We start from the raw sequence: 15,350 nt of genomic DNA, 5'->3' as shown, positions 1-15,350 counted from the left end.
ATTGGAATATACACCATCATGTCTATAGCTTCCCAGGATTTTTTAAAAATTAAGTTATTGGATATTGTCCTAGCTAGTTTTTTTTTTTCATTTGACAAAAGTTATTTATTCACTTTACATTCAGATCTCAGCTTCTCCTCCCTTCTTGCCTCCCAGTTCCTCCCCCATCTACTCCTTCTGGAAAAAGGGGAGACCTCCCATGGACAGGAACCAGCCCCAGTATATCAAGCTGTAACAAGACTAGGCACATCGTCTTCCACTGAGGCTACACAAAGCATCTCAGGGGAAAGAGATCCAAAGGTAGGCAATACAGTCAGAGACAGGCCCTGCTCCCACTTTAGGACTCCCACATGAAGGCCCAGCGGCATAACTGCTACATCCGTGCGGAGGGTTAGGTTTGTGCCATTCATACTCTCCGGTTGGCACTTCTGTCTTCCTAAGGCCCCATGGATCTAGGTTAGTTGACTTGAGGTTTTCTTATGGTGTCCTTGACCCCTCTTCCTAATCCTTCCTCCCCTCTTCTATAGGATTCCCCAAGCTCTACTCAATGTTTGGCTGTGGGTCTCTTCTAACAATTGCTGGGTGAAGCTGCTAGGCTTCTAACAAATGCTGATGACATTTCTGCTAGGCTCCTATCTGCAAGTATAGCAAAATATCATCAATAGTATCAGGGTTGGGTGTCCTGGCTAATTTTATGTCAACTTGACACCACCAACTAGAGTCATCTGAAGGGAGAGAACCTGGGCAGGTGATCCTGAGTTATATAAGAAAGCAAGCATGGAGAACAAGCCAGCAAGCAGCATTCTTCCACAGCTTGTGCTTCAGATCCTAACTCCAGGCTCCTACCTTGAGTTCCTACCCTGGCTTCCCTCAGTGATGGACTGTGATTAGGGTGTATAAACCAAATAAACCTTCTTCTCCCCAAATTGATTTTGGCTAATGTTTGCACAGCAATAGAAAACAAATTAGAGCAGGGTGGTGGTGGCACAAGCCTTTAATCCCAGTGCTTAGGAGGCAGAAGCAGGCAGATCTCTGAGTTCAAGGCTAGCCTGGTTTACAAAGCAAGTTGTGGGACTGCCAAGACTACACTGAGAAACCCTATTTCTAAAAAACAAAAAAGCAAATTAAGAAAAATACTTCTTAAATACTATTTCTTATTTTCCCAGAATTGATAATTTTACTGCTGCTCTCCTTTCAACATGAAGGAGGATCAAGTTGTGCAGGAAGAATCGGGATTCCAAGATGAGGAGGTATTATTAGAATGTTGAAAGTAGGGTTGACACCCAGCCTTTCCACAAAAAATCACGTTCCTTGTTTTTAAGCTACTCTTTTTAGCAACTAAAAGTAGAAATGTGACATATACATAAATGTGTAAAGATTTCTTTGGCAAGGGTGCTAAGTTTAGCTACTTAGCAACTGGCATGAAGGGTTTTTGTTGTTTGTTTTGCAATGGAAGAGATCTGACCCAGTACTTCTAGCTGGTAGGCAAATGTTTTTCCTCTGGTTACATCTCCAGCTCCATATGAAAGCAGTTTAATAGCACCTTACTCCTATCTGTGCAGATTGGTCCTGAACAAGGATATTAAGATTTGCATTAAATAAAATAGGTCAAATGAAGGCTGGAGAGATGGCTTAGCAGTTAAGGTGGTTACTCTTCCAGAGGATCAGGGTTTGATTCTCAGCACTCATATGATGACAAACTTCAACTCCAAGGGATCTGATGACTCTTTTAGTCTCAGAAGACACTGAATGCATGTGGTATACAGACATACATGTAATCAAAATACTCATACATAAAATACTAAATATTATTTTAAAAATAGGTTCAAGTGTTCTACTGTTTTAGAGAGGTTTTTTTTTTTTTTAAGTTATGGAAGACATTGCAAATGTGATGGCCCACCTAGGTCTTTCAGTACTGGTGCATGTTCTAAATATGCAAGATGTTTGAAAAAGTGATCTCTCTTCAAGGTTTAGAGAAGTAGAATTGAAGTATTATGGAATGACTAGTAAATCTGTATTAGTCACTCTCAAAATGTGAAATATGTTTTAAATAAGAAGATCTAATATCCATTCTTTCTGTTTCATTTCATTTAGGAATCTTTGTTTCAAGACATTGACCTGTTACAGAAGCATGGAATTGTGAGTAACTTTTCAGTACTATATTAAATGGTCTGTTCCATTTTCTTAACCTTGTCCTTACCAACCCTAGATAATTATTATGTGGTGAAATGGGCTGTCTATGTGTCTTGGTATTCCAGAACAATTTAATCCTAGAATATGAGAACCAAGTCCATGGAGCCAAGAGACCAAAGCAAGAGACAGTCAAACGCAAAGCTTTAGAGACTATAAATATGGGAAATATACTGGCAGAAAACTCCCTGGATGGCAACAAGGCTATGTAGAATCCCACAAATGAGTTAAAAGGATATATTGGCTAAGATAAAAGTGACTTCATCAAAGCTGGAGTGAGTCTGGTTGATCTGCCAGACACACTGCAGGGCCCAGTAACAATAAAATTCCACATACCACTCTAGTGGTTTGGTTTGTTTATAGTATGCTCAGAAATCATACGAGAAAAAACCCAACCAGCTAGTTTTACTCTGGGCATTCATGGAGTTACAATTTACGGATAAGCTGTGGTCATATCAAACTGAAGTCATATATCTGGCTTCTACTCCTACATTTATACCAGTATTTCTCCCTGCCGGTGACAACCAAAAATGGCTCCAGACACTGTTAAGAACTCCCAGTGATTGAGAATTGCTGGTTCACCTGGAGGTGTTTAGAGCTTCTCTAAACAACTGCCCCTTTCTTTCTAGGTCTTACAATAGATAGATATGCTTTCTTTTGCAGAAAATTCTATTTGTCCAATGACCAGGGTAAATCATGGTGGCAGAAATGTAGACTATCAAAGTAGTGATGTGAACAGCAATCATTGGTTGAAAGTTTGCTGAGGCTGTTTTTTGAAATCTTCATATTAATAATCTTTCCATTGATTTTTAGAAAATAGAAGCGGGAGAAAATCCCAGTCTTTTGGTGATGTAGTTATTTGTGTTCTTCAGGAGCAGACGGAAAAATAAACTTTGAAAACTGTAGAGAACATATTGGTAATGAAGTTCTGTAGAAAGAAGGAGCTGAACTGAGGGGGTGAATGTGTGAGAAACTTGTTAGCTTTTCCACCAACAGACTTTTCTTTTTAATTCCTTGCTATATTGCCATGGTCTCACTAACATTCTTGGGAAAATCAGGGCAGAGCCAGAACATTTGGCAACATGCTGGGTATGTTCTACTCTGATATTTCCAGAACATTTGGCTAGGTGGTGGGTGGGTTCCACCTGGTTGCTTGTGTAAAATTAGCATCATGATGGAAAGAGATGGACACGAAGCTCATGACATAGTAGAGAAGCCTTTTAGACTGGCATTTGATCAATCTGCTACGCCCATTCTTTTATTTCAGAACATGGCTGATATTAAGAAACTGAAGTCTGTAGGAATCTGTACCATTAAAGGGATACAAATGACAACAAGAAGAGCCCTCTGCAATGTCAAAGGCCTCTCAGAAGCCAAAGTGGAAAAGATTAAAGAAGCAGCCAACAAACTTATTGTAAGCCAGGTTCATTCTTTTCTGTTGTAGTTTAGCAGCAGCATCCTTCTCATGAACACTAGAAACTACGGTAGGAATTTGGAAGTTCTTGTAGATAGGCCACAGTGTGTTTTACTCCCATGTTAACTGTTATTACTTCAATTTCAGAGACACAGTAATTAGTCTCTGGAAGACTAGAACATGGACTGGGCCCAAGTTCCATACCTAGAATCACATGGTAGAAAGAGACATCATGATATGCACCCCTAACACACATAAATTTAAACATATACAGTTAAGGTAATTAAAATCTAAAAAAGAAGACCCGTTTTGTTTTTCAAAGATACTTGCCATACTATTAAAAGTAATCATTTTACCAAATTCTGCCTTTATACTACTCTGGCTTTTTGTTCCTCTGCTATTTGTTTCGGCCTGCCCCTCTTTATTTTGGTCTTCTCATTTATGCCGATAGCTGCTCTGACACTCAGTTGTAAAGAATTTACTTTTCCCTGGTATAGGCTAATTGAGAAGACAGCCCTGGATTAGAAAGAGACTAGCGTCAGATGGGTCTGTATGTATGGAGCTGAAATAAATATGACCGTGAACATGACCATTGAGGCTACTGGGTTCATAACCTAGACCTTTCAGTGGCTCTACAGATTGCAAGCAATCAGGCTGTCAGGGAAAAGCATATAGCCTTTGACCTAAACTCTTCTGTAGAGTTCTAGAAATCATGAGGTCCCTCTTTTTAGTCTGAAAATAGGAATGAACAAAAAGTAGTTACCAAGTATCCTTCTCTACAGAAGACCCAAGGCCTTCTATTTCTCCATGTGTATACATGGGTCTCATGACCAGAAGTGGCAGTCAAAACAGGAAGGTAACACAAGTGGCTTTGTGGTCTTGAACTTGGAGAGGACCCAAGTGACCACTGGTATTCCTGGCCCAATTGCTTTGTTCTAGACCCACTAAGGCATTGTATCCAGAGTCACTTCCTCAACTGCCAGAATTTCTAAGGAAGTGCTATAGTACTACCATGGTTTTGAGAAATTATTACTACACTTTTTGTTTGTTTTTGTTTTTAAGACAAGGGTTTCACAGCTGGGTGGTAGTAGCACACGCCTGTAATCCAGCACTTTGGGAGGCAGAGGCAGGGAGATTCCTGAGTTCCAGGCTAACCTGGTCTACAGAATGAGTTCCAGGACAGCCAGGGCTATACAGAGAAACCCTGTCTCAAAAAAACCAAATCCAAAAAGCAAACAAAAAAAGACAAGGGTTTTACTGTGTAGCCCTGGCTGTCCTAGAACTCATTCTGAAGACCAGGCTAACCTCAGAACTAGAATATATGCCAGCCTCTGCCTCCCAAGTGCTGGGGATCAAAGACATACACCACCATGGCCTAGCTAAAATATTTTTAAATTTGTGTGTGTGTGTGTGTGATTTAGAGGGAAGAGACTTGTACCTGTGGCATATAGGTTCAGAGAACAACTTTCTAAAGTTGGCTCTCTCTCTCTCTTTTAAAACTTATTTATTTTATTATATACATATATATGTGTGTGTGTATGTATGTATGTATATGTGAGTATACTGTAGCTATCTACAAACACACCAGAAGAGGGCACTGGATCCCATTACAGATGGTCGTGAGCCACCATGTGGTTGCTGGGAATTGAACTCAGGACCTCTGGAAGAGCAGTCAGTGTTCTTAACCACTGAGCCACCTCTCCCAGCCCTGGTTCTCTCTTTTAATTGGATTCTGGGTTTGAACTCAAGTCAAAGTCAAAGCAAGCACTTTTCCCCAGAGTCATTTGACCATTGCCCAAGGTCTTGTCTTTATAATCTCTTTTTGTTTTTTTGTTTTTAGAGACAGGGTGTCTGTGTAGCCCTGACTGTCCTGGAACTCACTCTGTAGACCAGGCTGGCCTCAAACTCAGAAATCCACCTGCCTCTACCTCCCAAGTGCTGGGATTAAAGGCGTGTACCACCACTGCCTGGCTGTCTTTAGAATCGAAATCTCATCATTTTACATGTATGTGCTGGTCCGGTGTGTATGCATATCTGTACAAGTGTGTGAAAACCTCAGATATTGTTCCTTAGGCACCATTTACTTGTCTGTTTTTATTTATTATTTACTTATTTATTTGAGGCAGGTGCAGGGAGGTTTCTCTCGCTGGCCTAGAACTCATGAAGTTGGCTAGGCTGGCTGTCCAGTGAGCTTTAAGAATCTACCTTGTCTGTCTCCTACTTCCTGCTTTGTTTGTTTTTTTCTTGTTTGTTTGTTTGTTTGTTTGTTTTTCAAAACAGGGTTTCTCTGTGTAGCTCTGGCTGTCCTGGAACTCACTCTGTAGACCAGTCTAGCCTCAGACTCACACAGATCCTCTGGCCTCTACCTACTACAATGTCCCCCAACCCCCACCAGGGCTGGGATTAAAGGTGTGCACCACCTCCTGGCTAACTTACTGCTTTCTTTACATGAGTTCTGGAAACTGAACTTATGTCTTTGTGCTTGCTGAGGAAAAGTTTAATGACTGAACTATCTCTCCAACCCCTACATTTCATGAGTGTGCGTGGTATGTGTGCCTATGCTTGTGTATTTAGAGGCATCCAATGTCTTCCTCTATTACTGTCCATTTTGTTTTTGGGAAAAGATCTCTTATAGAATCTGAGGCTTAGTTTTGGCTAGGCTGGCTGGCCAGTTGAGCTCCTGGGAGCACCATTTCCCAGGGCTGGGATTACAAGCACAAACAGCCATACTAGATTTTTACATAGCTGCTGAGAATTTCAACTCGGGTTTTCTTGCCTGCATAGCAAGTGTTCTTACTAAGCCATCTTCCCAGCCATAAATTTCATTATTCAAGGGAAAACAAAAGAACACCTTTTATGCATCCATAGTCTTATCTTTTCTTGGCTAAAGCTGGGCCTGGGCTTACTCTTCACTCCTCCAAGTTCTTCAAAGTTTAAGAACCACTTTTAAGAGCATGGACCAACAAAGAAAAATAATTAACTGCATTTGTATCTGTTTTTACTGTTCATCACTACATCAGCTGTAACTTGTTAATTCAGCAAATAAGAATGCATCTGCCATCTAAAGACATGAATAGTGAAAACTACAATTTCTGGGATCCTTGAAATGTCTAGAACTCAGTAAATGATGCTATTGAATGAGATCAATTGAATCATTCAATAGAGTGCTGTTTTGTTTTGTGCTGTGAACTTTTCCATTTATTCTTCAAGACTATCCTCTAAAGACACAATATTATCTATATGAGATCCATGCTGAATTGTGTCAGGTACCCTTTATCATGTGACATAATGAGAATGTGAGATGACACTAAGGCCTTTTTTTTTAAAAAAAGATTTTTATTTTATGTGTATGAATATTTTGTATATATGTATGCATACTATGTGTGTACAGCGTCCATGTAGAGCAGAAGAGGGCCTTTGATGTTACAGATGGTTGTGAGCTACCATGTGGATTCTAGGAACTGAACCCAGGTCCTCTGGAAAAGGAACAAGAGCTCTTAATTACTGAGTCATCTCTCTAGCCCCAAGCCTATGTTTTTGCCCATGTTCTGATACAATCTTCTAAGAAGAGCATGCACAAATGATGACCTGATAGATGAGGGTGTGATGTGTGCATTGCTGGGAGGTGATTGCATTCCAATCATCTTATACTGTTTTTTAACCTCTCCTTTGTCTTTCTTTAGGAACCAGGATTCCTAACTGCATTTCAGTACAGTGAAAAGAGGAAGATGGTTTTCCACATCACTACTGGGAGTCAGGAATTTGAGTGTGTATCTCAGTTTTTATCACCACTAAGTACACCCTTTGGAGTATATGTTTCTTTTCCTGAATCTCATCATGATTTCCATTGTTGTTGAGAAGTAGCTTTCTCCTTTGAAGGAGATTGTAGTGTTTGTTCCAAAGTGCACACATGAGGCAAATTCCAGGCCGCTTTAGGGAACAGATTGCATTTCTTACAAGGAATTCACACTCATAAGTCATTTCTAATCTAGCCTTTGTCTATGACCTGGAAAGTCTGCTTACATTTCCTTCCTCTCCATCTTCATTAATGAAGAACATTTCATTCCCCACTTTGGGTTTATTTAAGAATCAGTTGTTAAATTGATTATTTTAGAAGAAACAATTTTCTTAGGTCTTATAGGTCTTATTCCTCAGCAGCCCCTTTTCATTTACTGTTATGATTTCTGACATGTATTGTCATTACCAAATTGGTTTAATGTGTTTTCCTTCAAACATTTCATCTTTTTTTTTTTTTTTTGGTTTTTTTAGATTTGTTTTTTTCAAGACAGGGTTTCTCTGTGTAGCCCCGGCTGTCCTGGAGCTCACTCTGTAAACCAGGCTGGCCTCGAACTCAGAAATCCACCTACCTCTGCCTCCCAGAGTGCTGGGAGGTGTGCCACCACCGCCCGGCTTCATCTTTATTTTTAAACTAGGTTTTATTAGATTCCTCTGGCTGATGTTAAATATAGCAGCTCAAGTGACCTTTCTGCTTTCAAACAGTTGGGGCAACTGAGTTTAGGTTTATTTCCTCTCCAAATTGCTTTTATTTTTTTATAGTAATTAATTTATAGATTTTCTCCTAGATATATCTCTTCTCCTCCATGAGCCTATAATTGTAATTGTAATATTTATGAAAGAAGGTGGTTTTTTTTTTTTTTTTGGTTTGGTTCTTTTTGGATTTTTTTTTTTCTTTTCCCCCCGAGACAGGGTTTCTCTGTGTAGCCCTGGCTGTCCTGGAACTCACTCTGTAGACCAGGCTGGCCTCGAACTCAGAAATCCCCCTGCTTCTGCCTCTGCCTCTGCCTCCCAGAGAGCTGGGATTACAGGTATGTGCCACCACCGCCCCGCTAAGAGAGAGAGAGTGGTGTTTTACTCTTTAATAGCAGAACAGGCAGGGTTTGCTAATGTAGTATAATTAGGGTATAATGGAGGTTACCAAAGATGATGCCTAGGTTTTAGGTCTGAAGATCAGCAAACTAAGATTGCAAATAAGGGACTTGCAGGAGGGACAGATTTAGGACCAAAGGCTGAAGTCTGAGCTACTTATTAGACCCAAATGAATGGTAAATGCACATTCATTTTTAACACCATCAATCATCACTATTCTACCTACAACTATTAATTCCTTGCTATCAGTTATCTTCTGAGAGAGCTCAATTTTCCAACTGTCTTATGGATGACTAGTACAGAGGAGGCAGAGTCAGGAGGATCTCTGTGAATTCAAGGTTAGCCTGACCTACATAGTGAATTCCAGAACAGTCAGAGTTACACGGAGGGACCCTACCTCACAAAGACAGACAGAAAGGAGTTGGGGGGAGTTATAAGATGAAATAAGCCCTTTCCTCCCCAAATTGCTTTTGGTCATGGTGTTTTATGATAGCAGTAGAAACCCTGACTAAGAAAGAAATTACATAGACTGTTAGCAGGTTGAAGAACAACTGCCAGGCTTTGACAGCATGTATTTAATTGGTAATACAATGTTTTAGTGCATTTAATGTTCTCAATGAGAAGAACTAAAGAAGTTATGATCTCATTCATCCATTCATTAAATGCAGTAAGTATGTGTTGCTGTACTGAGACCTGGTAGGAATACTTAAAAAGCCTTTGTAGTTTCTATTAGCATGTCTTTGGGGATGCAATCACAAATCAGACAAAGCCTTAAGAGAATAGATTTATATTTGTCTAAGTAAGACAGCAATTTAAATTCAAATTGAAGCATTTTGAAAGTTATCCACAAACTTAATGAAGGCTCTGCTGATTTCAATTTTAAAGAGGGTTAGAGAAATGGCTCAGTGGTAAAGAGCACTTGCTGCTCTTGCAGAGGGCTAGGTTTGGTACCCAGCACTCACATGGTGACTCATAACTCACACTTTTAATCCCAGTACTCAGGAGGCAGAGGCAGGTGGATCTCTGTGAGTTCAAGCCCAGCCTGACTACATAATGAGTTCCAGACCAGCCTGGACTATATAGAGGACCCTGTCTCAAAAAATATTGAATATTCAGTTAACTTTTAGAAATATTATCTATGTACAATTTGAGGAATTTGATTAGTAACAAGACAATTACATGGTGTGTATTTCAGGCTTTCTTAGCATGTACAAAAGCCTAATTTTATCCCTAGAACCACAAAATAAAACAAATCTTTTAATCCCAATTCAAAAAAATAATGGACATAATGCCTTACTGACTTATTTATTATTAGTACTCAGAAGTAAAGACAAGGCTTATAAATTTCTTTGTTCATCTGCCTCGCTTCCACAGTAGAACCTGTGATCTAAATAGTGTCATTTTTTTCAACTATGAATTCCTGTTCTTCTATAGATAGATGGATAATATGTTGCTAATTATACAAATTTCATCTCCTTTGTTTGTTTGAGACATAGTCCTGGCTGTCCTAGAACTTACTATGTAGACCAAACTGACCTTGAACTCACAGAGTCCCCCTGCCTCTACCTCTTTAGTACTGGTTTTAGACATGTGTGGCCATTACACCCAGTCTATCTCCTTTCTTGATATCTGTATTTATACTCTGTTACTAATACTTTATATCTCTTTTCAGTAAATTACTAGGAGGTGGTATTGAAAGTATGGCAATTACAGAAGTTTTTGGAGGTAGGTAGAACCTTAATAGTTTTCTGTGGAATGAAATATATATATGTGAAAAATAATAAATAAGTTCCTATTTGGGAACTTTTGATAAAGTGTCAATTATTATAATGCAGGATCATTCTAAGGTAAAATAAAAATATATACAAACAGCATATTTCCTATTGACATTTTTCTTCCTCTTATCTCTGGTTACTATAGAAAGAAAATGAATTTTTTCTCTTAGTCCTTCAAAAGGTAATTGAATAATAAGGTCGTTCTTTTTTATAGGCAATACATATTCTATGAATATAGAAAATCGATTTTTTTCTCAGTTTATAGTATATATAATATGATGTATAGATGAGTGCATGCTTGTGTGTGTGTGTGTGTGTGTGTGTGTGTGTGTGTGTGAGAGAGAGAGAGAGAGAGAGAGAGAGAGAGAGAGTATATACATACAGGGTCTTATGGTGTGGCCCTGACTAGCTTGTAACTCTGATTCCCAAGTGCAAATATTAAAGGCCTGCATCACCACACCCAGCCTATATACTATATTTTTACAAATAATCTATGCACAGCTGTTTTACATGCTGAATCTTGATAATCCAATATTTGTAGTCTTAGAAAACCAAATGTTTTTGTTACTATTTCTGTTGACTTGAAATAAATTGGGTTTTTATTATTTTTACTGACTTAATATTAGCAAATTCTTTTATTGTATATTTCTTATGAGCTTTTAAAAATATATTTATTCATTTATTATATGCACAGTATTCTGCCTTCATAACAGAAGTGGGTATCAGATCTCATTATAGATGGTTGTTAGCCACCATGTGGGTGCTGGGAATTGAACTCAAGACCTCTGGAAGAGCAGTCAGTGATCTCAATCTCTGAACCATCTCGCCAGACTGCTTAAGAGCTTTTTAAAAATGTAAACTGAGAGTTAAGTGGACCCGAGTGATGAGTAGGGAAGTTTTCCTATGGAGAATGTTTGCTTCTGATGGCAGCTATGGATGTCAGTATTCAGGGTCACATCAGCTTTTCCGTGAGGGTCTCCGCACAGTAAGGGAGCCTGGCTGTCCTTTCTGTGGTCAGGTCTGAAACCTAAACAGTTTTGTTGGGGAGGATGGATTTTTTTTTTGTGTCTTACTTTTGGGATTCATCCTTTTGTGACAGGAGGTCCTCAGCAAGATCTCTCGTGGAGTGCTGAAAATTGAATCTGGAACCTTGGGCTTGTAGACAAGAGCTTTACCACTAAGCAACATTCCTAACCCTATGCAGCATTATTTTTGCTTGTTTAATGAAAGTATCTAAATAATAAAACTTTTCTAAGAGTTCCTTTTTCTAAATTTCACAGAATTTCGTACTGGAAAAACTCAGCTGTCTCATACTCTCTGTGGTAAGAACACATCTAAAATCAGCGATACAGCGGTGATAGAACATCCACTTACTAGAGCTCGGCTGCATGTTACATGATTGTATGCAGTCTTACCCAGTTTTCAAGGAAACAAAATCTCAAGAGGTTATGAGAACAGTTCATTGTTACAGATGGTTTTAGACTGTGTGTTGAGCTAGTGTTATCAGTCCTGTACTAGGACTTCTGAGTGGAAGTACAGAGAGGTAAGTGGTTTATGAATGGATTGGCAGGAGGGGCACCTAGTGTGTCAATTTCAATCTATCCGTAGTCCCTGTCTTTTTTAAAAACACAGAAAAAACATAAAATTTATTGAAAACTAGAACGCTGTCTATGGAATACATTCTGTAAAAAGAGAGGAGTAAAATTAAATTTGGGGCCTATCAAAATGGCTCAGTGGGTAAAGGCACTTGCCTCCAAGCCTGAGAAACTGAGCTTGATCCCTAGAACCCACATGACGGAAAGAGAGTCAGCTCCTGCAAGTTGTCCTCTGATCTTCACAGATGTGCCATTGGATCATGTGTCCTTAAAATAAATACATACATAAGTAAATATAATTGGGGGATTTGGGTTGATTGGTTTTTTTGAGAGGTCTAACTATCTAGGTAGTTCTGGCTAAACTGAAACTTGCTTTATAGACTAGCCTGACCTCAAACACAGAGATCTGCCTGCTCTGCTTACAAATGCTGGGATTAAAGTCATGCACCACTTTATTTGCCATATCTGACAAAAATAAATTTTTAAAAGAAGAAGTAAATATATATATATTTCTAAAATAAACAAATTCCTTATTAAAGAAGATTTTATTTGTATTTCTTTCACTTAAGTAAAAGGAACATGGAAAAGTGATTAAAAGGAGGTTCTGGTGTTTACCCTAACACATGTGAATATGAATATATACAAACTAGCACAGCACACAAACACAAGAAGAAAGTTAAAAGTAGGCTGTATTCTAGAATCAAAATGTCATGGCTTGACCACTAATAGCTGATAACTGTGGGCAAGTTGTTTTACCCCTTAGTTGTCCTCAAGGTAAAACTGAAATAATGACATCACCAAATCTTGGGGGAGTTTTGAAAAGTAAAAGAAATAATGTGTGCGTGTAGTATGAAGTAACTCTTTATGTTAACTAGAGCGGGATGATACTTGAGTTGGGGACATAGCTCAGCTGATAAAGACATGTCTAACATACATGAAGCCTGGGTTCTTTCCCCAGCCCTATATACACTATCTTAAACCTATATAATCTTATATAGAGATGGATCACAGTTCAAGGTTATCTTTAGCTACAAAGTAAGTATCCAGATGCCAGTCTGGAATACTTGAGAGCCTGTCTAAAATAAAAAACAAATGCTTGGGCCGTGGAAATGGCTCAGTTGAGAAAGTGCTTGCCACATAATTATGAAGACTTGAGTTTACAGTGTAGCACTTTTGTACACTGCTGGGGCACTACAACACATAATCCCAAGGCTGGGGAGACTGAGACAGGATGACTCCTAGGCTTTGCTGGCCAGCCAGACTAGCAAAATCAGCAAGTTCCAGGTTCAATAAGACATGCTGGTGGCACATACATGCCTTTGATCCCAGCACCAAGGAGGCAGAGGTAGCAGATCTTTCTGTGAGTTTGAGGTCAGCCTAGTCTACACAACAAGTTTCAGTTTAGCCAGAGCTACTAGATAGTAAGACCTTTCAAAAAAAAAAAAAAAAAAAAAAACCAAACCAACCAAAACTCCCCAAATTATATTTACTTAAGTATATATTTATTTTAGGGGTATATGATGCAAAGGTGTATCTGTGGAGACAGTCTATATAGTGAGTCCCAAGACAGCCAGGGTTACACAGACAACTCAGGGTACACACACACACTAAAAGATGAATATATATGTGCACACACATAGGAATAGATAGACATATCTACAGTACATACATGCATGTACAAAGTAAATGCATTTAAAAATTGACAGCAGTTGAAAGGTAAGTAAAATAAGTTATTTAGCATTAAATTATATTTATGTTATTAAAGTAAAATTAGCAACATCTAAATTCTGATTCTGTTTATTTGGGAGAATTGACTTTGAACAAACATTTCTCATTGTGAGAGATATTGAAATTCTCAGTTGAATTATTATCCTGAGTCATAGTTAGAGTTGTATTGATGTGAAGAGACACCATGATCATGGCAACTCTTATAAAAGAAAATATTTAATTGAGGCTGGCTTACCATTTTCAGAGATTAAGTCCGTTATCGTGGCATGAAGCATAGTGACATGCAAGCAGACATAGTGTAGGAGCTGAAAGTTCTACATTTTGATCTGCAGGCATCAGAAAGCATTTGTGTACCACACTGGGCATAGCTTAAGTATATATAACCTCAAAGCCCACCACTCCGAGATGTACTTCTCCATTAAGACTACACCTACTCCAACAAAGCCACAACTCCTAATAGTGCCACTCCCAATGGCTAAGCATTCAGGCACAAGAGTCCATGGGAGCCATTCGTATTCAAGCCTCCACATCCTGGCAGAGTACTTATTTTACTTCTGGTTACTGAGGTGGAACAATAGCAATCTTTTCAGAAGCCAATGGGTCATTGTTCTTTGCTAAGTTTACTAGAGTTGCAACCAACACAAAATTATGTTTACTTGTGTATTTATTTCTGCAAAGTTTGTTCATTCCTGTTAATATTAATTTTTTATTGTCCCTAGTGACAGCTCAACTTCCAGGAACAGGCGGCTACTCAGGAGGAAAGATTATCTTCATTGATACCGAAAATACTTTGTAACCCTTTTATTTAAACAAGTACTAAGGCAGTGTTGTGGAACAATATTACTACAAAAGAGAGTGCCTTAATATATAGGTTTTGTAGTGATCCTAGAAACCAATGATAATGGCAAAAGCCAAGGGGACAGCAGTGCTGACCAAGTGCTCACATCACTGTTTGACTTACTTATCTATACATATACATAAATTGATGAAAGTGACAAAACAAATACATGAGATAAAATTGTATCTTAATCATTCTTAGAACTTGATATCAAAAGATTTTGCCTTAAGTAGAGGGAAAGACTTGAAGAGCTTAAGTGTTCAGGGCCAGAGCTGTTTGGATAAACAGAGGACATGGCAGTATAATTGATATAAAAGTATTGTAGAATAGTCATTCAGAAAGGTGATTTGGGTTAAGACATGAAGGGCTTTGAAACCAGATGATGGATGTCAGTCAGATATTTTTTTTTAAAAAATCTAGGAACATGGGAGCTTTTTATCTACATCAGAAGCAATAAGAACAAGAAGCTGGGTGTGGTAGTATACACTCAGGAGGCAGGGGCAGGCTGATCTGAGTTCAAGACTAGCCTTATCTATAGAGTGAGTTCCAGGACAGCCAGGGCTATGCAGAGAAACCTTGTGTCAAAAAGCTGGAAAACAAAGGAAAGGAACAAAACGAACACAACAGAAAACATTAGCAAGGGAACTGCAGACAAAGGAAGGCGGCTTGAGAAGCCTGTCCTGACTGGAGTGGTACTGAGGACACCAGTGTTTCTTGGCAGTGTGTTGAACATGAAGGGTATGAGACCATACAGATGACAATGGGAAATTCTGGGGAAAGAGTAGAGTCAGATATGTGGATGAATAGGGAAAACTTTTGATGTGTGCTTGTATTTATGAAGAGGACTAAAACCAAAGTACAGTCAGAGAAAGGAGAAAGTCTTCTGAAGGCAAGTGAATGTGAAATGTGAAGAATGAGGTAGG

General features: G+C 38.8%; 1 protein-coding gene across 1 annotated transcript in view; it reads left to right on the top strand.

Annotated features, from left to right (window-relative positions):
• The first annotated feature begins 1,176 nt into the window (after positions 1–1,176).
• The window catches only part of Dmc1 (DNA meiotic recombinase 1), a 39,961-nt gene continuing 25,787 nt past the window's right edge, over positions 1,177–15,350 (top strand). Inside the window, exons 1-6 of the mRNA XM_052161176.1 lie at positions 1,177–1,250; positions 2,095–2,139; positions 3,458–3,604; positions 7,288–7,370; positions 10,164–10,216; positions 11,547–11,588. Coding sequence (XP_052017136.1) covers positions 1,200–1,250; positions 2,095–2,139; positions 3,458–3,604; positions 7,288–7,370; positions 10,164–10,216; positions 11,547–11,588 — 421 coding nt within the window. The 5' untranslated portion in view covers positions 1,177–1,199. The remainder of the gene's footprint in view (positions 1,251–2,094; positions 2,140–3,457; positions 3,605–7,287; positions 7,371–10,163; positions 10,217–11,546; positions 11,589–15,350) is intronic.

The sequence above is a fragment of the Apodemus sylvaticus genome, chromosome 17 (assembly GCF_947179515.1).
Source record: "Apodemus sylvaticus chromosome 17, mApoSyl1.1, whole genome shotgun sequence".
Classification (NCBI taxonomy): domain Eukaryota; kingdom Metazoa; phylum Chordata; class Mammalia; order Rodentia; family Muridae; genus Apodemus; species Apodemus sylvaticus.
Note: the sequence above shows the minus strand (reverse complement) of the source record. Positions and strands in the feature narration are given on the sequence as shown.